Source organism: Rhyacophila brunnea, unplaced genomic scaffold (assembly GCF_057557595.1).
Source record: "Rhyacophila brunnea isolate RB1 unplaced genomic scaffold, BYU_Rbru_1.0 scaffold_21, whole genome shotgun sequence".
In the NCBI taxonomy this organism is placed as follows: domain Eukaryota; kingdom Metazoa; phylum Arthropoda; class Insecta; order Trichoptera; family Rhyacophilidae; genus Rhyacophila; species Rhyacophila brunnea.
The window spans coordinates 31,772,011-31,798,912 of record NW_028232871.1 but is presented as its reverse complement, the minus strand read 5'-3'; the positions used below and the strand labels follow the sequence as shown (position 1 = coordinate 31,798,912).

The 26,902-nt window shown below is 34.1% G+C and overlaps 1 protein-coding gene across 1 annotated transcript in view; it reads right to left on the bottom strand.

The window, feature by feature from the left end:
* Positions 1-1,139: 1,139 nt before the first annotated feature.
* The window catches only part of LOC147070954 (uncharacterized), an 80,573-nt gene continuing 54,810 nt past the window's right edge, over positions 1,140-26,902 (bottom strand). The window contains exons 20-23 of the mRNA XM_085949269.1: positions 19,662-19,787; positions 16,186-16,311; positions 8,330-8,455; positions 1,140-3,367 (exon numbers count right to left, since the gene is read on the bottom strand). Coding sequence (XP_085805395.1) covers positions 3,194-3,367; positions 8,330-8,455; positions 16,186-16,311; positions 19,662-19,787 — 552 coding nt within the window. The 3' untranslated portion in view covers positions 1,140-3,193. The remainder of the gene's footprint in view (positions 3,368-8,329; positions 8,456-16,185; positions 16,312-19,661; positions 19,788-26,902) is intronic.

Genomic DNA, 26,902 nt, shown 5'->3' with positions numbered 1-26,902 from the left:
AATTATTGTATTCAAATTTTGATTGATTCAATTTTATTTATTTTATGTATTATAATGACCATGACACATTATAAATTCAAAGAGTTCATGATATGACATAAAGATAGTGTTAACAATGTTCAAATAAAAATACAGGGTAATATGAGTAAATAATACAATAATAATAATAAAAGTACACTGAAGCACACAGATGAACAACTAGGTAGATAGACCTTAGCTTGAAAACTTCTAAAACAACGCCCACCTCAATTCACTCTCACGTTGGTGCAGTGGTCGGCAAACTCATTAGTCAATAGAGCCAAATATCAATAGTACAACGATTGAGATTTCTTTGAAGAGCCAAATTTCTTAAACTTAAAATATATAGGTAGGTACACTGTTTATTAACTTTATAAACTTTAATTAAAGTTTTGAGTCTTAATTAATCTATAAGTACACGAATAAAACTTGATAACATACTTAATAATGATCTTATTTATTGATAAAAATTAAATTGTAAGTAAGATATCAATAAAATGAAATCATGACAGTGACTGACAAACACTTAATATGAACAATGGCCTTGCATCTCCTTGAAAAGTTTGGGTAAGTCAGGTTGGTATGTTGTTTTTAATTTTAGGCACGATTCTAGGTTCGCATCAATAAGACGACTTCAATTTACTCTTGAAAAGGTTCATGCTTGAAAAAATTGTTCGCATGAAGATGTAGAACCGAAAAGGGAAAGAACAGCAAACGCTAGTTTTTTCAACTGGTCATATTATGAGTCAGGGATACTATTCCAGGTGTTAAAAATCATCATGTCTTCCTTCTCCAGATCTTTCAAAGCAGACGACTTGTGCTGTGCATGTTCACATTTCTTTTTCTCCAATATGTCCATATCAGCACAGAGGCGTTCAAATTTAGAGCTCCATATTTTTTTATTTTTTAAATCCAGCAATTGCATTTCAAAGTTGCCAATGTCAACATTAAAGGGAGAAAAAATTAATTATGTTACCGTAACACTAAGAGGTTTTTTTTTTTAACAAAGACTAACGTCCCTTTGCTGTTTCTGAATTCCTGAAACCTGTTGAGAAAGGCTTCCCTCATATTTAAAACTGTTGTTTTGAAATAGCAAATGTCAATATCAGAATTATTTTCTTGGTGATGTTTCAGCAGGCTTAGAAAGTGAATCAAAGATTCTCTTTTGAAAACTAGAGCAAAATGGGATAATTTGTTTTCGAATGAAATAACTTCTTCTAACATCGAAAACATTGTGTTTCCTTTCCCCTGCAATTTACGATTAAGCTGATTTAGATGAGACGTAACGTGTACTAAGAAATATTTTTTTTGGATCAGCCGATCGTCTATTATTTCTGGATAGTGAACACCCTTCTCGAGGCTTTAATTTCTCAATGCTTTAATTTCTGTTAATCAGGAAGCGAAACGTTTAAAACGTTTCCTCTTGATAACCATCGGTACATTGTTATGCAGCAGAAGATCTACGTACTCACTTTCCATTTCACCTAAAAAGTCTTTAAATCGTCGATTTTAATAGCTTTAGAATGTAGTTGATAATCTTAATCACCAATTCCATAACTTTGCAAATTTCTTCTGGAAATGTCTGCGCAGAAAGCGCTTCTTGACGAATGATGCAATGGTAAGCAAGTATCTAGTGATTAAAAATAGCAACAAATACTCTTCTTACGCAGGTCACACTTATCGGCCCGTCTGTTGAAATTGACACATTTTATCGAGTGGAATACGATGTTTTTCCATGCACTTAATTACAGCATTTGCAATATCCTCTCCTCGTGTTTGACCTTTGAGTGGCAATGATCCTAAAAGTTCTTCTTTAGGACCTTTAGATAAAATAAATCGTACAAAAAGTGAAACTTGTGCTGTATCATTTATGTCACAAGACTCGTTAACTGCTATTCGTAAAGCTGAATTCAATTTAAGATTTTTGACTTGCTGGTTGGTTATATTCGAAGACATTTTGACTGTTTTATCTTTCACTGTTTTAGCCTGTACGTGGTCATTTGTGGCAGAGCTGCACTTAAAGGGCCAAAGAGCCGCGGTTTGCCGACCACTGCGTTAGTGGAATATATCAATATCCGAAGCAATTTGATTAAACACAGTTATTGCCCTCCCAATTGGCGTTACTAATGGTAGGTTAGTTCTGCACCTTGGGGAACAAACAACGGATGTCCCAGATTTCTAAGATAATTATCAGAGATAGTCGGAAAAAATATATAGCTAATTAATAAAGATCCCTTCTAACCTTAAAGCTACAGTATGTGGCATACCTAAGAGAAAGTCCGTCGGATAGAGCCACGGATAATATCCATACAGCCGAAAGTAAAGGAGTCTCAAAAATTTCTTCTGGACCCTCTCCACCATAAGGCCGTACTTCAACCGATGCGGGACCCATACAATAGACCCACTCTCAAGTCTGCTCCTAACTAAGGAGTTATAGAGAATTTTCAGTACCGTAATATCTGAAAAGACCCAGAAAGTACGCAAGACAAAGCTCAAAATTTGTAGCCCCTTTTCGACCACTAAACGTCAGTTTACTGTCAAACTCTATGCCAAGGTCCCTTACAGATGATATTCTCGAGATAACTCTGCCATACACCGAATACTGGAGAAACAATACTCTAGAGTCGTGAGTCTTTAGTAAACGATAAAATATGGCGTTTATCAATATTGAAGTCCAGTTTGTTACGCCTGCTTCGATCTAATATAATATTATTTATATCAAGTTGGAGTTGAGGACAATCCTCCAAGGTGACAACTTCCAAGAAGAGTTTCAAGTCGTTAGCGAACAACAAAAACTATTATTTACCATTTTAACATTTTTAATTACAATTATTCATTTATAAAAAACCGTAAACAGCAGTGGCCCAAGTTTGAGCCCTGAAGCATGCCAGAAAATTTTTCAAATGTCTGTGACTGATAGAGGTCGTACGATACGTATTAATTGTTGATGAATTCTAAAATGACTTCCGAATAACTGAAGAAATCGATCCGATAATCCAAATAGTTGAAGTTTTCCACCAGAATATCGTCATTGACGCTGTCAAAGTGCTTTCGAGAAATCATTGTTAAAACAGTAAACCTGACCGCTTCTATCTAGGGCTGATGATAAATAATCAGTAAATGCCACTAGGTTTGTTTTAATTCGAGCAATTTAAATTAAAAACGATTTCTATCTTTATTTTGTTTTCTGACAATTGAAGATCAATGTACATTTTGTTAGTACCTGGTTGCAGGAAGAATTGGCCAAATAGTCCAGGGTCTTGGCGACTTTTGGATTGTCTGGTCCAAATTTCACTTTGTAGTTCTTTACCGCTCGTTGAATGTGTCGTTCTACCTCTTCATATTTACCCTGAAAGTTATTAAAAAAAATTCATTGTATTGTAGCATTTTAGCAGGTACATTAAATGAGAAAGAATGGACTTTGAGACAGTAGTGCATATTAAACCATCATAAGATACATATTATATCATGGCAAAAATAGAATAACAAACATTTTTTTATTATTCTATGAATAATTCACAAAACTTGCGAATGTAACATTCGGACACAATTAACATAATTTGAAAACACCTCAGATACATCTTTTTCGGGCATGTCCGCCCCTTAGCTGGAGCATGTTATGGATACCACACGGCACCTCAAAGAATCCCTGTCGCTCGCTAGTCTTCTTGCGTCATACATATGTATCAGGCGCGCACGTAGAAAAATGGTTTGGAAGGGAGGGGGTTCATTTTGAAAAATATCCTTAAAGTCTTGGAATTGTCATAGGCCTTGCGTGTCGTAAATTGCCGAGAGGAATGTGGCCAACCCCGTGAAGGTTGTTTGAAAGGAGGACATGTTGAGGTCATGAGGTCCTCGTCTCCTGGCGAAGAAGAAGAATAACTAATTTGCCATTTACCATGAAGTAATTTGTATTTTTTCCGTTTTTGGGAGGGGGGGGGGGTCCGGACCCAAAATCCCCCACTTTGTTTGCGCATTTGATATGTATCATAAAATGCATTAAAGTTTGTCACGTAGCAGCATGCGTATTTATTATTATTTAAGTGGTATCAGCGGCAATTTTCTTTAAGCTGATTGGGTTCGTATTTTCCCCTCTCTTCAAAAACGTGTATTTTCCATACAATGTGAAAGGTAGTTACTCGGTAGTAAAAAAATATTTCTTTAAAACCTTATAGGTGCGTAGTACTCTTCTACATGTATATACAATACCTACACGACAGACCTGTTTTCAAATTTGACCAAAACAGCTTTTGCACCACGACTTGCAAAAAGCTTAATATTTGTTTTAGACATATATATAATATATTGATACCGCGACGATTTGTCATGAGCGTGGAGGCCCCTTTAGAGTCGAGGTGGCCGAAGAGTTTTAAGTTAGATTCGTGTTTAATAGAAAATCATTCCTCACGGACTGTTTTTTCTGTTCGCTCAACTAGGGGCGTGTCATAGTCACAGAGCTACCCCCGAAAGACTTATGAATGTTGCGTTTTAATAAAAATATGCGGATGAATGAGTGGAAATTAAAATTTACAACTGAGAAATATGACGTAGAAATGATATTAAGTGAACAGCGGAAGGCGAAGACGACCACGACCCTAGAGACGAGAAGAAAAGATAGATAATTAAAGGGTGCTGGTCGGTTGTAGAGTACTGAATAGAATTTATTTTGAAGGTGAAATTAATTACTTATTATGAAATAATTACAAGATAAAAAGAACTTTTTATATACAACGTTTTTAAATTTTCTGTTGAATCATATAAACTTGATTTGACTAGCTTAAACTATCAAAAAAAATTGTACTTGATAGAAATAATACTGAAATGTCATTTTGACATTTCATATTGATTTTCATAGTAACGCACGTATATATTAATAATTTAGTTGCTAGGACCCCAGACCCTTCTAGCAACCAAGAATGGTGTCGAAATAACTTTTCATACAAAACAGAATTAACTGAAAATGAATTCAATTCTACTTAAAGATGGCTAAAAGTATTAAAAAATGCATTGGCATTGTGTTCTGATATATTCTAAAAGTTTCAAATGTCTAGCTAGTAGGGAAGTTAGTTAAAAATCGATTGCAATATTTGTACCGGACAAATAAGAATACGAGCTAAGAAAAACGTTGTAAAATATAACTAATTTTGATAAGTTAAAATTAATGATGAGAAATAAAAGAAAAAAATAATTTTGAAAGTGAAATTAATAATTATGAAAAATAGATTTAATCACGGTAATTGAATTAATCGTATACGCAACGAATGAATTTAATTAATGAAAGAGTTAAAATAATAATCTTATGATGCGGCCAGCGCCTGTAATGTATTAATTACATTTAATGTAATGTAGCAATGCCGCGGATTTGTATTATGAAACCGCGGCGCTTGCGATGGTTTAGCGTCAAACCTGCTCACAGAATTACTTCCGACGACTTGCTTTTCCCTCCACCACCCGCCACGTCTCCACAGCCGTTATGCAGGCGTATACCGTGGCGTAACGAACGATAGGCGCTGTTCAAATTTGTGCCGAAAGTGTCCCAGGAGCAACTTCCCAAGACCTTGGTTGGCGTGCACTAGAGTGTGCGTGATCCCTAATCCCATATAATGTATTACGGTCAATTCTCGATGACCTTCTCGCTCGCCGTATAATGCCGCAAACTTTTTAAAAGCTGAGAAATTTTCCCTCGTAGATACCAAGTCGCAATGGCCGACCGGTCCAACTGAGGGTCGGACCGACTTGAGAAGCTCTTCCCTTTCAACCGACACATGGGGACACTCCCAGAGGATGTGATCGGCATCCTGCAATTCGCCACATAAGCAAGTCGGAGATTCTATTAGGCCAAGCTGACAGAGCTTGGCGGCAAAACCACCGTGTCCGGTTAAGAACTGAGAAGTCCAATGGTCTGGAGCCAATCTGGTTATCTCCATGCGCCACTTAATATTAGGAAAAAACAAATGCGTTTGTCTGCCCTTGGAAGAAGTGGTCCATCGCCCCTGCCACACACGCCAGGTCGCGTACAATAACTTTTCGAGCGCACCGGCTCACGGATCCAAGACCTACCGCCAACCTTCGCCCCCAAACCCCCGAGCAAGGCGGTCGTGGCATCACGGACTTGAATGTGCAGGTCTAACGGAAGCACTCCGGCAAGGACAGGCAACGCTTCGGTAGAAGTCGTCTTATAAGCCTTAGTGAGGGCAATTAATGCTGAGCGTTGACCGCTGAGAAGAGTTTTCCGGATGGACAATAACTTACATCTATGATACCACGTGCTGGCGGCATATCCAGCGATACTCATAAAGATTGCATCATAAGCTATTTTAAGATATCTGAACTTAAGACCCCAATTACTTCCAGTAAGCCAGGAGACCCGATGGTAAGCTGCTTTGGCTTTAGTCACCGAAGTTTTGGCGTGGTGCAAAAATGATAATTTGTCATCCAACCATCCTTCCGACGACTTTAATTTTCAATCAACTTTCAACTCAGTAGGCAAAGCGCTCTTACAACAGCGATTGGAGGTAGAACACGAGTCAACGAATAATTTACCAAAATCATCACGAGTCATCTTTTCATAGTCAGTTTTCAGAGTCATCTCAAACGATTCAAAATAATTTTTTTATTGCAAAAATATACAAAAAGGTCATGTGATTGTATATATTCTTTTGTTATTGAAATTACATAATTTTACAGTGACTACCTGACTGTCGAGATGGAATGACGCTGTATATAGGCTCTAATATTTGATATCACGATATATATTATATTATAGTAGGTACCTACCTACATAACAACATCTATGGAATGTCCAGATTGTGAAAGCATACAGGGTGTCAACATTTTATAAAAAGACCTTTAGTAAAAGTATATTATATACATATTTCATATTTATGTGTACTCTGAAAGTCATGGGTTCGATCATGTGGCTTGGCAAATGTACCTTAACTATTGTGTGTTTGATCCAGTACAAGCTCCTGATGGTTTTGTTGGATGACTAACAATCATTCCCCACAAACAAATATTTGTTAATATAACCTTCACTCGATGGTAACATATATGATAGGCAAAATATACATATTTGGTCGAAATTATTGAATATTATAATCAATTTAATATGTTAACAATTCCGCGGACCCAGTTGAGAATCACTGGTCTATGCTACGTTGATATCTACGCCCTGTCCATTTCAAGTGCTGCATACAGGACTCTGCATTTAATGGCACTTAACCTGCATACGCGTTAGATTAGCTAAAACCAACAACCACAATAACCAGTAAGGAAGATGACTTTCTTCGAGGATCACATAAATTGCAAGTAGAGCTCTAAAGAAAACGCGATACATGTGATGGTTTTTTTGGTTTACCTTCGGCGACAATAAATTATTGAACAGTTAGGTGAAACTCTCGTACATACATGACATGTGGATATAAAGTTTGTGGGGAAATCACAACAATACTGGAAAGACAATGTCTTATATCAGTACTTCTCAAACTGGGGGGCCCTGGAGCTCCTGCCAGGGAGCCGCGAAATATTTCAGTATTTCATCAAATATATCCCAAACTTAAATGAAGACCAAAAATACAATTGGATAAAACCACCATTTACTAAATCCTTAAAACATGATCATATTACGTGGGCAGCTCAAGAAGAATTGATTGATATTAGATCAGATAATTCCCTTGAAGTCGAATTTAATGAAATAAGCCTGCAGAATTTTGGATAAGGCGAGAGCAAGAATATCCATTAATTGCAAAAGCAGCATTGTTAATCCTAATTCTTTTTGCGACAACATACCTATGCGAAACAGCATTTTCAACATTACTGGCAATAAAAAATAAACACAGGTCGTGTCTTTCAACGGATCTTTGGAGCAAACCCTGAGTATTAGTGTTTCAAACATTGTACCGGATATTGATTTATTATGTACAACTATGCACCCCTCTCATTAAATAATTTTTGTAGACTTTAGCTGTAATAAATTTGAAGTTAATTTTTGTTACTTTTTTTTTTAATTTTTGCTTTAGAAGCAAATAAATGAAATATTTTACTATCTTTTAATAAAAATGTACCTACCTTTAATAATTATTAATGGTAAATAAAGTATTGTTGGTCACTATAATTTTTGGGGTGGGGAGGGGAGCCTTGGATTTTTTTTTCTGATTTCGGGGGCCGTGGTATGAAAAAGTTTGAGAAGCACTGTATTATATGACCGCAAATACTGAGACCTTATTCGGGTGATTATTGAGATCAAAAAACATTTCTTTATATCTTTATGTTATTTTACGATAATCTAAGATCAATTTCTATTTGTTTGTACCTGTTTGTAGTATGTTAAGACCAATTTGCTATTGATCATTGCGACTTTTGGATCGTCTGGTCCCAATTTCACTTCGTAGATCTCTCGCGCTCGATGAAGATGGCGTTCTGCATCTTCATATTTACCCTAAAAATTGTTTAAAACATTTATATTAAATTGAGAATGTAACATTCTGGTACAATGGACATAATTTGAAGGTAGCTCAGGTATAAATTATCTTCTTCAGCCATGTCCATCTCTTAAGTAGAGCATATAGACACAACACGGTCCTCCAATAATTCCTGTCGCTCGCCAGTCTTCTTGCGTCATACATAATATATGTATCAGGCGCGCACACAGTAAAATGATTTGGAGGAGGATTCATTTTGAAAAATTATCCACAATGTTTTTAAGTCGTCACATGACCTGCATGTCGTAGAATGCAGGGAAGAGTGTGGCCAACACGTTGAGAATTCTGTTCACAGTCCAATCATCTGGATCACGATCCTCAGCTATGAGGTCCCGATGAAGAAGATGATCAACTAATATGCCATTTACCATTAAGTAATTTGTATATTTTTCCGTTTATTAGGGAGAGGGTCAGGACCCGAAATTATCCCCCCCCACCTTGTGTGCGCACGTGATAATAATATATATCATAATATGCATTAAAGGTCGTCACGTAAGCGATGCACGGATTCAATATTAGTCATATTAGTAATAAACCAAAACTACTGTAAAAGTTGTATAAGTAAAGTCCATGGCGACTGGCTTTCACATTTATATATTATTAATCTGTTTAGTGGTCTCAGCGGCGTTTTTTTAAAGACAGATGACGCAATCGATTTGACATAAAATTTAAACGCGGCCTCGAAACAGCTAACAGTTAAAATCAGTCGTATAATTGTTAAGATAGGTACCGATACCAAAATCTTAAAAGTACACAATTTCATATTTTACCCAAAGAATTACAAAGTCCCAGGAGCTAACATCGAAGAGGCATATTATAACATAATGATATTTAGTTATAATTTTACTACGTACTTACGTTGGTATTCGAAATGTATGATTATTTTTTAGTTTTTATCGTGAGGTGCCTTTAAATCAGTCAATGCCTCGGGGCCTCCAGTTTCCTTATGTTGCCACTGAGTGTTATTGATACAGTTTACATACTATATGAATTTTTTTTTTTTTTTAGTAAAATAAGAGAATAATTATAAATAAACTAATTTTAATCGATAAACATACTATTAAAAACAATACGTGTGTAATAAACAGGATGGACTCCTTTAACTAATTCACATGATATAACATACCTTTTTGACTTTAAAAAAAGATTTTTTGTTGTTGTTTTTACATATGTATCGATTAATTAAAACACTGTAATATTCTTAAATTGTAAGCATCGTACTTTTCCGCATGGTTCTGACTTTATACTTCTCAACTGGTATTCTGAGCACGACAGACGACAGGCTATGAATATCTAAAAGAAAGCCTTCAAAACAACACAATAATAATAATATGGTAGCCACACTATACCATCACGTTGCCATAGTGTGCAGACAAAAACACTAAAAATAATAATTATTTGTTTCTCCCATCAAGTCTTTTTCTTTAAAATCTGCAAACAAAGTAGCACTACATACTAAAAACGCTTAACGTTTCTGAAAGAGGTTTCCTGTGGCGAGCAATGAAATGGGCAACTTGAAAACTAGCAGCTGTGATGTTATTTTTTGGAATCAAAAAAGTTTTTAAAACACTGGTTTGCAAATGATTCTCTTTTTTCTTTTGTAAAAAATATGTTCATCTTTCTTCATCTGTTGAAAGGCCGAGATTAGAATGCTACTTTTCAAAATGTCTTTTTACATTGTATGTAGGTACGTGAAGTGACCTTTTCGTTATAAATAAAATTACACACACAGTCGTTTTATTCTTTTCAATCACACCATATTTATCAAACCATTCTGTTTGACATGGTCTGGAACTTGTATCGTTTGTTTTTATTTTTTTAACCGTTGACATAGTACATGGCTACAACTAAAATTATTTATATTTAGAACACAATAATTTGAGAAGAAAATTCTTATTAACGTACTTGATATACATACATATGTAGATAAGAAACTTTAATATTAAAAAAATAATAATGTTGAATTATTAAACACTGCTAGAGACGCGTACGATAAGGCTGCCATTTAGTTCAGCACTGCTATACTTCCCCGTTCTATGATGCAACGAATATGTATGCGCGTCAAGTTTATGATTAATTGTTATGAGTCATACACGCTTCGCGACTAATGCCCTGTTCGGACTTTGCCAGTGATTTAGTAAAGTAGCGAGTGATTTGGTAAAAAACCGTGTCTGAACAGACAAATTTAGTCGAGTAGTTTAGTAAAATGGTCAGTGAGGCGAGCGCACGCGAGTGCATTAGTTGTCGACTGCCATAGGAATGGCACAGCGTCGAAACAAAGATTACTACTCGAAAAAATATAACTTATAATATTATTATACTTCAATGCGACAAAAAGTCGCGAACGTGTGTTGATAGATCCGTAGATAAATGGCGATATTTCACAGAAAGCTTGTTGTTATTGAGGATAGATAAAGAGGTACACATTATCTTATAATTATTATATATATTATATTTTTATATATAATTATTATATTCATTTATTATTCCGTTTAGGATATTATGTCATGTCGGTAGGTAGTGTGGATAATTTGTTGATTAAAACTTTGATAAATAATGGAAATATTTCACAGAAAACTTGTTGTTATTGATAGACTGTAGGTAGGTAGGTACACATTATCCTAGTGTTCATTAGAACAATTATAATTTATAATTATTCATTTATCATTATGTTTATATTTTATAGTAAGTAAGGTAATGGAGCATAAAATCAGGGGCGGATCAAGTCAAGCGGAGGCCCTGAGCGGTAAAAATTTTGGGGCCTCCAAATTCAAGTTAGAAAAAAGTTTTATACGTAGAAACACTCATTAATTTATTAACATAAAATATAACAAAGGTAATAGATATAAAATAAAAAAACATGTTTTAAATAAATTTTTGTCTTCCAAATTCGTCAATTATTTTGGCAGTGTCAATTCGGTTTAAAATTTCTTGCTCTTTATACAAAATTAAATCTTTTTCTCCCATAGTACTTCTCAAATAATTTTTTGCACGCTTTAAAACAGAAACGATCTTTCACCTGATGCATTAGATAATGGGATTGTTAAAAAAATATTTCTACATTTGGGAATGTATAAGACATTTCTTTGGCGGTTCGATAGATGTCTGGTGTGGTTTTAATATTGTGTATAAAGTACCTATTTATTACCTAAACAAACTACAAAAATACATAGGTAAGCATACAAAAATTTATGCAACCACAAAAATATAATAGGTAGGTATCCTATGTAAATTAGTATTCATCAATAGGAATTTGGAGCATAAATCGATTTAATTCAACAAAGCCGTTTTTGCATAGTGTCATTTGAATTATTTTCGAAGTTACGACATACGGCAGCACTCTCGTGTCGCGCGAATGGTGCCCGTTTTGAAATATCCGTCGCTCTCGACGCTCTGTTCATTTTGACGCGTCACTCACTAATGAACTGTGTTCGGACACTTTTCAGTTACTAATTCACTAAATTACTCGCCACTCTACTAAATCACTCGCCCGGTCTGGACCGGCCTTAAAGGACGAAACACGACGTTTTACGACCATATAGTCATACACAATATGTGCAGTGATACGATAGAAAATTAGTTAGCCAAGGGCGATCCTGCGGAACAAGCCGCCATAGTTCCTCCCAATCCTTAACACAGACCATCCCCTTACCTAGAAAATGACTTTTTTTAAATTTTTGTTGACCATGTTAAATACCGGTAATGATACATTTATTATGTTTAACGTTCGTACTTCGTGATAATTTTTATTCAACTACGTTTGTTCGGAGTCTCTTTGTCAGTGGTTTTTTTTTATGTATACTATAATATCAGAATATAGTAGTTCGGTTTTAATAATCTTGTTTTATTTCTTTAGATGCTCACTTGTTTATTTTTTTGAGTACTTAGGACGAGTGGACCCAGGTTTGACTTTATCCGTTGCTCTTTCATAGTTCATAATATTTATACGTAATTTACTTTGGCTTACTAGCCATGAGCCCTCAGCCGTTTCCAACTCAATTTTGTAAACTAAACTTCTCGTATATGTATTATCCTCACGTTTCCAGTCTCACACAGCTTCAATGACGAGGACAGAATATTATATTGAAACAAAGATTCCCATGCTTGATAATATTATAGTCTCCTACTCTCCCAAATATAGCTAAATTCCAAGAACAAGAGATTGTCCAACTCCTTTTAGTAATAATAGGGAATTGCAAATTAATAATAATTACGGCATTACGAAATGATAGTGACCAAAATTTCAATACAAAAAAAAATTGGCAACAAATATTTACCGATGTGTGCACTTAGTGTACCTACCTTGTAATATTAACGTTCGTTAGGGCTCAATTATAATCGGTGATCAATTTTCCGTGAATCATTAATTTATAGGTCTGTCGATATTAGACATACTATCATCCAGTGGCGAAGGGTGACTTTTGGAAAGAGGTAGGCTGTGGAGTAATCACGCTTGTCAGATATATTTACGGGAAATAATAAGATAACCCAATATTACTACTGATGAATAGGTACACTAAATCGATGAAATTTCAAAAGCTCAATTAGTTTGATATAATTAGTTTATAAATAAGCAATTAGTTTGAATTATGTATTTTCCTAAATATTTATAAACGTAACATACCTACGCTCAAAATATATTACCCATCATCTTTGAAAATATCCGTTGTTGTGTATAATATGTTCCATAACAATTTATAATTTAACCCGTAAAACTAGACATTTTAAAATACTTATATATTTAAAACACAGACTTTGGTAGAAATAACTGATAAATAAAAATTGCGAGATAAATTACTTTATATTTTTAACAATCAATATTTATATGTGATTGAATCCCATAGAAATTATTTTTTAAATTATCTTATTAATAATTATTTTGAATAATTGTGCCCTTACGATCTAAGCGCAAACTAAACAACTTATGATTTCGGAATAAAAAGCCAGACAGTGGTTGGCGCCATGAGACTGAAGTCATACAAAACAGATCTGGAAAAGGGGTCAACTTAATTCATAATATATAGTTGAATCCAGGCGGCGCTAGAATGGGTATATCGTTATAAACATTATTAAATAAAATAAAACTTCTAAATTCTGTCGATAGATGATTCTGACTTGGATGGATTTTTCTGTGTATTTATTTATTTTTTAAATTAATTTAGTTACTTGAAGACCTATTTTTCTTAGAAGGTAGGCTTTAAATAATCGCCTACTATGGAGCCTTCGCCACTGCTATCATCCAACATAATTTGGCAGAAAATCATTTCTTTATAACTACAATGTATCTTGCAACATAATATTGTTAAAATTGCAAAACAATAATAAATTGGTAGAAACAAGCGATTTATGTATGTCAATTAATTTTCAAAAGAAAACTAATTTAGCAATTAATGTGATATTAATATTATTTATAATTTACGTAACAAAACGTGTATTTCATCGTCATTGCAAAATAATACCTCACAAGCATGATTATTCAAATGAAATTATCCATGTCAACTGAGTGATGCAAACAATGCGTTGTAACCTCATAACAAAGCTGTATAAATACGAGGGTTTTAACCATAGAGGTATTAAATAAAAAGAAGGGCAAGGAATCGGCTTTCTCATACAACTGAATGAAGCAGGCTAACAATTAATAGCCGACAACTTACGAGATTATAGCGACGCGATAAAAAAAATGTAGGGCATCACAGAGGATTTACTTTGTTCATTATAACGTACCCATATAATATAATGTTAACGTGGAAATTTTGCCGCAAATTGATTACCAGCCTGCCTCACCATACTTGCCTGCTTCATCATACTTTCATATAACCTGCCGCCGCCCCTAGGTTTTAACTATCAAAAACCACTCGATGCTCTCGGTTCCTCGCTCTCCATTCGAGTCATTTTAGTAAAATCAATCACGCTGCTCGATTACATAATTTCCCAAGAATTGCACTATCAGTCTTTGGTTACGTTACATTTATTTATTATTATTATAGTAAATTTTATCTCAGAAACCTGATACCCACTGTGATTGTCATAATATGTCGTTTGTAACATTGAATAATTTATAAATAACATTATTTATAAATCTTTATGTAGGAAGAAATAAATTGGGTATTTATATAAATTCACGAATAATCTGTCTGATATCATTTGAGTCATTCTACCTACCCCCCTCCCCTACTCTATCATCTTACCCCGTAGGTCTATCAACAATAATTATTATTTATAAGTAGCAAAACAACGAGTGTTGCCTTTTTCAGCTTATGCAGTAGGATTATTCTAACATTTCACTTAACTCCAATAAAAAAGTGATAAATAATAATAGTTATATGCTGTAGAGAGCGTATTCAGACAGTTAATTATCCCGAAATGTGAACTATCAGTGGGTCTATTCTATACTTATCGACCGCTAAAGCGATAAAGTGATAAATATTATCAAACTTAGGGTAGGTTTGTATCAAAGTATTAACACTTAAGATGTTTGTAATTGTTGCAATAAGTGCTAAATTTTAACAGCAGCAAAAGAGGTTCTGTTAAAATATAGCGTTTATTGCAACAATTACAAACATCTTGTAATTGTTACAATAAGTGCTAATACTTTGATACAAACCTACCCTAAGTTTGATAATATTTAACACTTTATCACTTTAGCGGTCGATAAGCATAGAATAGACCCGCAGGCGTGATGTTTTTAACACGACCGCTGCAGTGTTGCCAAGTCAAAATTTGAAATTTCAGTAGAATGTGGAAAAAATAATTCAGTAGATTTCTGTTTCTCAATTTAGACGAGAAATATTTTGCCGCGGGCCGCATTTTACCTATTTGTCGTAGTCGGTTCGTTTTTATTAAGAGAAAAATTTAGCCACGGGCGGCACGTTACCAATTTTTGAAAGACGGCTCGTTTTTTTCCCGGATGGTGAGAATTTTATGGAAGGAAGAAATATCAGTAGATTTCATAAAATATCAGTAGATTCAGTATATTGCCAAAAATATAAAAAAAATATCAGTAGATCTACTGAAATTTCAGTAGACGTGGCAACACTGATGACTGTGTTAGGACAAAGAGAAACGGCACTGCAGTTTGCGTACATCGACGCAAGTATGACTTGATTCCAAAATGTAACCGATTAAAATCTCCAATTGGATAAACCAAATTCAATTGGTGAATTAACATTTAAAAAATTAGTCGAGCCCCTTGCACTGCTAACGGAGTCTCGGGGTTCCACGGACCAGTTGAGAATCACTGAATTCTATGCTACGTAGATATCTACGCTCTGTACATTTCGATCGCTGAATACAGGATTCTGAATTTTAATGGTTTATTATTGCATACGAGTTAGATTAACTAAAACCAATAGCCACAACAACCAGTGAGGAAGTGGACTTACTTCGAGGGTCACACAAATAAAATTGCAAGTAGAGGTCTAAAGAAAACGCGTTACATGTAATGGTAATTTAAATTTTACCATCGACGACAATATTTTGAACAGTGGCCAAAACGTCAACCGTAACAGTTTAGGTGAAACTTTCGCACAGAAATGAGAAGTGGATATGTTTGCGGGGAAATCACAACAGTACGTGAAAGATATAGTCATATAATATGATCAATGGAGCAATTGAGATCAAAAAAGATTTCATTATATCAATATTTTATTTAAAGACCATCTAAGATCAATGTAAATTTTGTTTCTACCTGTTCGAAGTAAGTCATTCCCAAAACGTTTTCTGCGCCGGCGACATTTGGATGGTCTGGTCCAAATTCCTCGTTGTAGGTATATAGCGCTCGTCGAGAGTAGCGTTCCGCTTCTTCATATTTACCCTGAAAGTTGTTTAAAACTTTTGTATTATATTAATTGTAGCATTTTTTGAATACATTAATTGAGAAAGAATGGACTTTGAGACAATAGAATATTTAAATTTAAACAATCATATTGAAATACATAAATATAAGGGTAAACATAAAATAATAAACTATTTTTTTACTATTCAACGAATATATAATTGAGAGTCATTTTCTTATCAAACTATTTATAATTATTTTTTTATTGTAAAAATATACAAAAAGACCACGTGATTGTTGGTATGTATTCTTTAATTATTGGAATTATATAGCTATAGACAACCTGATTGTCGAGGTGGAACGACGCTGTATAATATGGGCTCTAATATTTGAACTCCTGATTTATATATTATGATAGTTGGTACCTATCTACATAACACCATCCTTTAGAATGTCCAAATTGTGAAGGCATATAGGGTTGCAACATTTATAAAAAGATCTTTTTTATTATTATATTATTTATTTTAACATGGAACATGTTTTACTCATTATCTCCGACGCATATTCGTTACGAAAATTTTGTGGAGTCTCGCGACGCCGGCAACCAACGGTCTCCCCTCCCGCCCACGCCTGCCACGCTCTCCGCCGCGGTCGCGCCTAGCCTATTCTATTATTTTCATTTTACGTTCAGTAGCCTACATTCTGCGAGACGTGTTGTTCGTCTGTTATTATTACTTCTTTAATTTTATTATTGTAATTACATAACTTGTCTTATTTCAGCTATCATAAACCCATATCATCCATTACTTCTAACGATTATGTGGAGCAAATAAAATAAAACCATTTAACATTCGGTAATTTCTTTATATGCATAAAGTATGAACTTAGGCACCAACATTACTATATTAGTTCATAAATTTTAATTTACAGAAAATTAAAATTGTTTAAATCCTTCGGATTCGGTTAATTTCACAAATAAATTTTCTTGGTTCCTGTCGGTTTTAGGGAAGCCAGCGGCAAACAAGTTTAAAAAATAGCGGATATACTGGATTATTTGTTAGATTGGGTTAAAATATATGAAGTTATGTTAGCTTAGGTTAGGTTTGGTTAGGTTTTCGTTCGTGAATTCATGAATTTTGTAAAAATTAGTGCGGTTCCCGCCTGGCTTTCCTTAAACCGACTTGTACCATTTTCTTTCGAATTTGGAAAACCAGAATTCAGAGATTCAGTAGGCAGAAAATCAGATATTAGGCAGCCAACACGCTAAAGCATGTTCCATGTATAATAATTTTAGCCGTCAGGGTTTAATTTTTTTGTTCAAGATTTGTTTGTACATTTTTGATGCTACCACGATAATCGAGTTGGTAAAACAACATGTCATGAAAGGCAGAAAGTCATGAGTTCGATCCTTTGGCTAGGCAAATGAACCTTACCTATTTTTTTCAATGTGTGTTTGATCCAGTACATGAGTACAAGGTCCTGATGGGTTTGGTGGATGACTACAAACCATTTCCTACAAACAAATGTTTGATAATATAACCTTTCGATGACAACCTATATGATCAGAAAAATATACGTATTTGGTATATACCTACATGATATATATAATTATTGAATATTATAATCAATTTAATATGTTTAACGGTACTGTTCGGTTATACGGAATACAGCGGAAAATACATTTTGAAAATAGCCGATAAACTGGATTATTTGTTAGCCCTTACAGACCCAAGCCTAAAATTGAATACTTTTAACGGTTTTCTCTTTAAAACATATCTAAAATGGGTTTGAAGAAATCAAAAATATTTTTTTTTTTTTTTTACTTTCTTCGTTATTTAGAAAAAGCGACCCTCACATTTGTGATGGTCGGGTCTCAAACACTAAAATAATAGGTATGGAAAGTTGAAATGTAAAATGTAAATAGCTGTTTTTTACGATTTTGAGACATTTTTTTATTTTTAATATGGGGCACAATTAACAATTATAACAATATATATTAAATACAATATTAATTAGTTAGAAATTACTAATAAAATTGATGTACAAGAATAAAACCTATGGTTGTGGTGGATGGTTGTGGTGCTACATCTGAGTTCCACAAATTACCATCGGAGTCAAAATCCGAATCTGATGAGTCACCTTTGTCGATAGTTAGCGGAATGTAATCAAAATCATTCTCATCATCGTCTTTTTACTCAACATCGGAATTATCTCCATTTCCTATTAAATTATTTATCAGCTTCAATATTTTCCATTTTGAAATCTAAAATAAATATAATAAATATAAACAACATGTATAACAACATAAATCAATATAATTAAGTTCTTTAATCTTCAAATAATATGAAATTCCTAATTAGTAAAAAGATGAAAATTGGTAATTTAGCGACTGTTGAAACCTGGCACTCACAAACGTGAGTCACGAGATTAAACATGTCAAAAACATACTAAATTGATAGTTATGACTTCAAAAACTAGTTAAGTATGTTGCAGGATATGTTTATTACATTATTCATCCCAAAAATATCATTGGGATCAATTTTTTGGTAATAAAATCAATAAAGTACTCACACAGAATGCTCCTTACACAGTGCTGTCAAAATGTCACTTTGCAATGTTCCAGTGTCGCCAACCGATGCACGTGTAGAATTAAGGATGGCTGTTTTCACTCTGCCAGAATCACTCACTTTCATGTGAGCCTGGGCCAAACCACATACAATACCAAAATAATTATTTATTCCATACTAAAGTGACCCTCACAAGAGTGAGTGCAGGGTCTGTAAGGGTTAGGTTAACCTAACCAAACCTAACCTAACCCAACTAAACCTAACCTAAACTAACCCAAACTAACAAATAATCCAGTATATCGGGTATTTTCAAAATGTGTTTTCCGCTGTTTTCCGTATAACCGAACAGTACCTGTTTAGCAATTCCGCGGATCCGTTGGGAATCACTAGACTCTATGCTACATTGATATTTATGTCCTGTCCATTTCGAGCGCTGCATACAGGACTTTGCATTTAATGGGATTTCACCTGCATACGTGTTAGATTAACTCAAGGAAGTTAGCATCACACAAATTGAAAGTTGAGCTCTAAAGAAAACGCGATACATGTGATGGTTTTTTCGGTTTACCTTCGGCGACAATATAATATTATTGAATAGTCACCAAAACATCGACCGTAACAGTTTAGGTGAAACTCTCGCACATACTTACATGACAAGTGGATATAGAGTTTGTGGGGAAATCACAACAATACTGGAAAGACAGTTGTCTTATATGACCGCAAATACCGAGACCTTATTCGGGCAATTGAGATCAAAAAAGATTTATTTATATCATTATTTTATTTTACGATAATTTAAGATCATTTTTTATTTGTTTGTACCTGTTTCCAGTATGATAATGCCAAGTTGTTATTGGTTTCGGCGACATTTAGATGGTCTGATCCAAATTTCACTTCGTAGATCTCTTGTGCTCGTCGAAAGTGGCGTTCTGCATCTTCATATTTACCCTAAAAGTTGTTTAAAATATTTATAAATATTTATATTAATTGTAGCATTTTTATTGAATTCATTTGATGAAAAAATAAATGTACTTTGTGACAATAACATAGTACACCATCATAAAATACATATTGTATCATGGAAAATATAGAATAATAAACTATTTTATTAATTATTCAACAAATAATTTACGTAAATTGAGAATGTAACATTCTGGCAAAATTAACATAATTATTTGAAGTCAGCTGAGGTAAAAATGATCTTATGGCCATGTCCGTATCTTAGATGGAGCATATAGACACAACACGGTCCTCCAATCTTCCCAGTCTTCTTGCGTCATACATAATATATTATGTATCAGACGCACACACAGTAAAATGATTTGGAGGAGGGTTCATTTTGAAAAGTAATTATCCATAATGTTTATAAGTGGTCACATAGCCTGCGTGTCGTAGAATGCAGGGAGACTGGGCCCCACACGTTGAGAATTCTGTTCACAGCTCATGAAAAGGTATTGCATATTTAGGATTTTGTTAGGTCATATAATGTTGATTAAGCTGGTGCACAAGTTTTCAAGAATTATTGTTTTCATAAATAACATCTTATGAAGAAAACAATATAATATGATTATTTCAAAATATAGATATTATGATATGTTTATGTGATTTTAAGTTGGGTCATGATCCTCAGACATGAAGTCCTGGAGAAGAAGGCGATCAACTAATATGCCAATTACCATGAAGAAATTTGTATATTTTTCCGTTTTTTGGGTAGAGGGTTTGAACTGGAAATCCCCACGCTTTGTGTGCGCACCTGATAATATGTATCATAATATGCATTAAAGTTCGTCACGTAAGCGATACGCGTATTCAATATTAGATTAGTCATATTTGAAAATATTCAGCGGGTCTATTCTATACACAAGGCTGCTTTCGGCCGCTACGGCGGCTAAATAGGGTAGGTTTGTATCGAAGTATTAGCACTTATTGTAACAATTACAATAAGTTGGTTATATTTAACCAGGACCTCTCTTGGCTGTCAGGCTGTGATAAAATTTAGAGCGAGATAGACAGTTTTGACTGTTTAGACGGCTAACTTATTGTAAAGTCTGAATTCTATAAGCTAGCAGGTTGTTTCCCCCCCCCCGCTTCAGCATCTTAACACTGCATTGCCTCTCGTTCCCTCCCATTGAAAACTAGCAATAGTGAACGCGATGGCACAATGCTTTCCGTCCGCGAACGACGTGACGTGAACGCCAGCTTATATAATTCAGACTATAGCAATTATAATACCTCAATACATAAATATGATACAGTGATAATATGTATCACTTAAGCGCTCGATAGTCGCCTTGTGTATAGAATAGACCCGTGGGGGCTTTATATTTGAGGGCTCTGGTTTCATAACTCACAATCTCCGTCAATGCTTGTTTCTGGCAAATTGAAAAAAAATGTTAAAAAATAATGTTATAAAAGTAGGTACCATTAAAGTATTATTGATTAATGATTTAACTAATGACCGTTGTTCCTAGAATTGACGATCTACACCTTTTGATTGTAGTATTTTTATTGTTTATAAAGAATAATGATCTATTATTAGGCCTAGACGATTTATTATAATATGCTATCGAGTGTATTGTTATTAATAAGATAGGGGTTTTTATTAATTAGGTTTTTTACTGACACTTCAACTATTAATAATTTGTTTGTTGTATTTTTTGACCTTTGACTTGATAGGTAGGTAATGGAGTTTTGCTGCTATTTTCGGGTGTTTTAAAACAAAATTATCTTGGGCAATAATTTTATCACGATTTGCGAAAAAAAAATGGTGAAAATCCCTCAAATCACGCATTGTTAAACGGTTACAATAATTCAATGCTTCATTCCTATGTTTGCATGTAGGAAGAGACGGCATATTATCTTTCGGACTGTGTATCTAAAAATAATAAAAAAGTTTTTGTATAATTTGCGTATTCTTTGGCCTCAGCAGACATTAATTAATGATTGCTTGTAAATAATAATTTCATTGGCCGCTCACAATATAATTCTTTAATTTCATGATAAATTAAGTGAAACATAAATGCATTAAGACGAAAGTATGTAATTGTATGCCATTATAAACTACATACTTATATAAATAAAAATATCCATTGCCAATAAAATGATGATGTCAATGTAGTATTTAGGTGGCAGCCCTAGATACTAATCGACTCATCTCCTTTTTTGCTTAGTTAGTTAGTTAGTTCCATTTTTTAGCATTTTTTCCTTCTTTCTTGATTTCTGACTTTTACATGTGCTAGCATATACCAACTTCCAGAATATCTAAATTTATCAAATACCTCAGTAGAATACACTAAGGTAAGAGGTCGTTTTTACTAATTAGGTTTTTTACTGACACTTCAGCTATTCATAATTTGTTTATTGTATTTTTTGTTGTAATTTCTGACTAAATAGGTAGGTAATGGAGTTTTTACCTACTTTATTGTATTGTTTTACTATATAAGGTAGAGTTAAGGGTGTTCGTTGTCAGTGTGTGTTTGCCTTTGGTGAGTGTACACGACGCCTGAAGATGCCGAAAGGCGAAACCCGGGTCGCAAAAACGACTTAAATGGAATAGTACAGAGCTTGAATCCATTAGAATTTATACCTCTTTGACTTAAATTTATTTTTTTGTTTTTACATAGGTACGTATCAATAATTAATCTGTTTTGTTGTGAGTTCTGCTCGTCTCCCGGTTTACGGCCTGGAAGTCACACCGTACGTGATGTTTTAGGCTCACAGGGAATCCAGAAGTCGGTTGTCAACCACTCGGTATTTTTTTGGCAGATTGGAAATTTGTGCTGGATGTTTTTAGCATTATTTAAATTCATGGTAAATATTCGGAATTCACACCAGTTAGCAGTATTTTATCTGTATCTTCATGCAAGATCAAAGCAGCAAATGTTGCACTCTTGACTTTTGTATAATATATTGGATGGAGTTTATTTCTGGTTGCCCAAGTTGGTGGATTATATTGTACTTCCTCATATAGAGGTTAATTTTATTTTTAAGACGGTCACTAACACCAACATAATATTTTTTATGCGATAGAATTTTCTTGACATGTATATGTTTAGTCTAGCTCCCGCATTGGCCGATATAAGTATTAGTTGCCCAACAGTTTTTTGTGAGCACGTCAAATTTGTTATTAATATAACATTGTGGCCTAAAACAAAGCGCTTGAATATACACGTTATTTGGACATTTTTTTTTAAATTTTCAACAACTTACGTTAATTTTTATTATTGCCAGTAATATCTTTATCTGCATATTTATACGATGTCATCAAAAATTGGATGTAGTATTTGAATCGACAGAGTAAGGAAATTATTATTAATGCAATAGATTTTTTTTAAGAATTTTCACACAAAAGCAAAAGACGTATATTGTAGTGTAGCAGAGGTTACAGGAGTGTCACTAACGTCTGTGTAAAGAATTGATGCAGAAAAAAGTAAGAAGGGAAATATATCATCGCCGAATACATAAAAAAACAGCGGTCGATGATTTTGATAATTGTAAAATATATAACTTCCATAAAGAATCCCACCAGTTGCCGACAATAAAAAAATACATGCACAATTAGTGAAAGACATAAATTTTAGAGGCACGGCGTCAAAATTGAGCAATGTTATTCAGAAACTAGGGTTTAAATGGAAAAATACTGACAAGAGAAAAGTTTTAATGGAAACTCAAGACATTCGATTCAAAAGAATCAAAAATATTTCAATTTAATTTCCAAGTTTCGAGCAAATTGCAGGCCAATAGGTTATACGGACGAATCATATATAGATTCCAACCATAGTAGTTCCAAGGCATGGTCAGACGGGTCGCAAAAATAATTTAAAGCTGCTGTGAGTGAAGTAAACGATTGATTATTGTGCATGCAGGGAGTGCAGATGGGTTCATTCCCAATGCATCTTTAAGGTTTAAAGCCAATCAAAAAACCGGTAAGTAATTTTACAGTATTTTGTAATTAACAGATATTTCTATTTTTTTCGCATTTAAAATTCGCGTTTTAAATATTTTTTATGTGACTACCATGACGAAATGATTTTTTTAAATTACGAAAAGTGGCTGCGGAAACAACAAGCCAAGATCAGTGATTGTTGTAGGTAATGCTTCATTTTACAATTTAATGAATCCAGCACCTACATCTAATCCAATAAAAGCAGTAATGAAGCTATGGTTAAATAAAAACGAAATTTTCTAGACAAGTGCGATGTTAAAGCCCGAACTGTACAACAATATATTACTTAACTAGCCTCAACATAAACAATTTGTAATTGACAGTATCTTTGAAGAACATGGGCACACCGTACTAAGATTACCACCATACCACTCGGAGTTTATCAGATAGAAAAAATGGGCTTCTATAAAAGGTGACGTCGAATCGAGAAATGTATATTTAAAAATGGAAGATGTAATAAAGTTAACAGAAGAAAAAATCACTTTAATTACTGCATTAGAGTGCGAAACGGATGTGTATTTAGATAATTTGGAAGATGGTCTTATTAGAAATTTACAAAATGATAGGCCTACCTGCTTTGATTTTTCGTCAAAAACGAGTGGTGAGTCATATTTTTCATCAAGCTTTATGATTTGATTTCACTAAGATTTACATTTAAACCGAAAAAATATTTAAATTTTATTGTCTTTACTCTTTTAGTATAAACTATTATTTTTTGAGCCGTTCTGCACCAAGCCGTCTTGTAAATCTGTACTGACACTGCACCTTTTATTACAGCATTTATCCATTGCATTACCCCGGCAACATTTGGTAAATTTCTTAAGGCTTCTTCTGGCCTCTCTTTCTCTATTTGTTGCAACTCTGTCTTCACCTACCATCAGAGTCATTTCTCCAATTTCACTGATTTAACATATCTTCCCTGAATTTAAACAAACAAAATAGAATTTGAATAATTCTCTTACTGATGAATGTCCATAGAACGATGATTTTATTCGATTTTATGATGGAGTTGTATTTAAAGATTTCTATTGTCTTATTTCTTAATGAGCAGCTTGTTTCTGCTGGGGTGCGTCCCAAACATCGTATGTTTTCCTAATATATATGTCCGGCACGATGGTACGACTTATTGTTGTGATTTAATTTTCTTTGTTATAGTATATTAAGATTAATTATGCCACTTTATTCGAACGAACGTGATGTGGCTTATTGTTATTTAGCACCTTAAACTTAGCATTTTTGGTGGACAGTTAGATATATTTACATGTCATGCGATGATTTCAAGAACGTCAACTCTCCACACAACACCTACACCAGGGTTGGCGAACCTTTTTACGTACGCGTGCCAAAATTTCCCAAATATTATTTTTCGACTGTCTGACGTGCCGAGCAGTTTTTCATGGGGGAAAATAGTTTTTTAAGAATTCCATTTTAAAAAAATAATGATGTAGATACCATTCACAGAACATAGCACATATATTATAATATAATCACTTTTTACAATTACGCCATACATTTCGGACCACCAATTTTGAAACTGTCATTTTTTGTGGATATAAATGAAATTGTTTGTTAATGTATATTATTAGTTTGCTTCTTTACGCACGAATTGACATCAGAATTGCTCCGATCATATGAGGTATTAGCTATTCGCTAAAATGGTCTCAAGCATTGTAAATCGATCAAAATTAGATATTCGCGGCGGGGCATCCTCCGCCGCCTGATGAGGTTAGTGCGATACTATTATATATGACACGAAGCCCAAGGACCGGCCTATAGAATCATATTATATTTACATTAAACTTAATGCTTATTCTTGAAGGGTATTTGCCTGCTTTTTTATACAATGCGTCATTTATTATTATTATCGGTATTTTTTTCTCTTCAAACGCGTGTCACACAAAATCATCTCGCGTGACACTGGTGGCACGAGTGCCATAGGTTCGCCACTACTGACCCACACGTTATTATCTTCACGATGCTCCATGACACCTCCCTCTGTCGTCAAATAACAGAGTCGAGCAGTCAAAGCCACTATCTCTTCACGCATCGCCATAGCCTTACCCTCTCATACCACTTAGTACTATTGAACATATCCATTTAGAAAGCGCCGCTAAAAGTCTGGTTCCATTTCAAGATACCATAAGACCTGAAGCCCAACTATGGTTTGGCATTATTTTCACCAACCACGGACATATTATTATTGTTATATTCAACCATATATAAATAATTTTATTTAGCCGGCCATTGAGTTCGTCACTTTAAAACTATACGGTCGGCGGAACATCATGGCGGAGTGGAGGGGGGTAATGGGTGTCGATCAGTGTTGCCAACCGTATTATAATTATAGTATTTGTACTATAATTTTCGTCTGCGTACTATGTACGATATAAAACAGGTATAGTACGCCCAAAATACTATAATTTTGATAAATCGGAAAAAAGGTTCTCAATAGAAGAAAAACAACGCCAAAATAATCCGTGAGAAAAAAAAATCCCCATGTCTAAAAAAGGTGACGTTAATTACTTAAAACTGCGATTTCCAAACTGGGAGGCACGGAGTATTGCAAAGGGTGGCGCGAAAAGTTTAACACAATTAATGTAGCCACAGGTTTGCAGTTTGCAAATGCATAGTTTATAGTAAAAAGGCCGCTAGTTATAAACTACACAAAAAACAGTCCCATAAAAGGTTGTTTGCAAACCTTTCTGCAAATATGGAGACTAATTTTATAATCCCTCACTTCTATACTATTATCAAGCGAAATGGCCAGGTATTTCGTAAAAAAATTAAATAAAAGGGTCAGATAAATCATAATGTTGAAATTTGAGGCAAATTTGTTTAGGAACGATAATTTTGTTGTTAAAATTGTCTATTTGGTTGAAATTTAAAAAAAATTGAGTGAATAAATCAATCCAAGGACTACTAATGAATTCACTGATTTAAAACGCGACAAAGTGAAGGCATTCATAAAAAAATTGGAGCTTAGGAAATCAAAATGACAAAAAAAAAGTTCTCCATGTCTCCGCTTTTAAATATTTCTACGCCAGATATATTGAAGCAAACAAAAATCTATTTACTGAGTTCTTGGTTAATTTGCTAATGTACTTTTCACATTATTTTA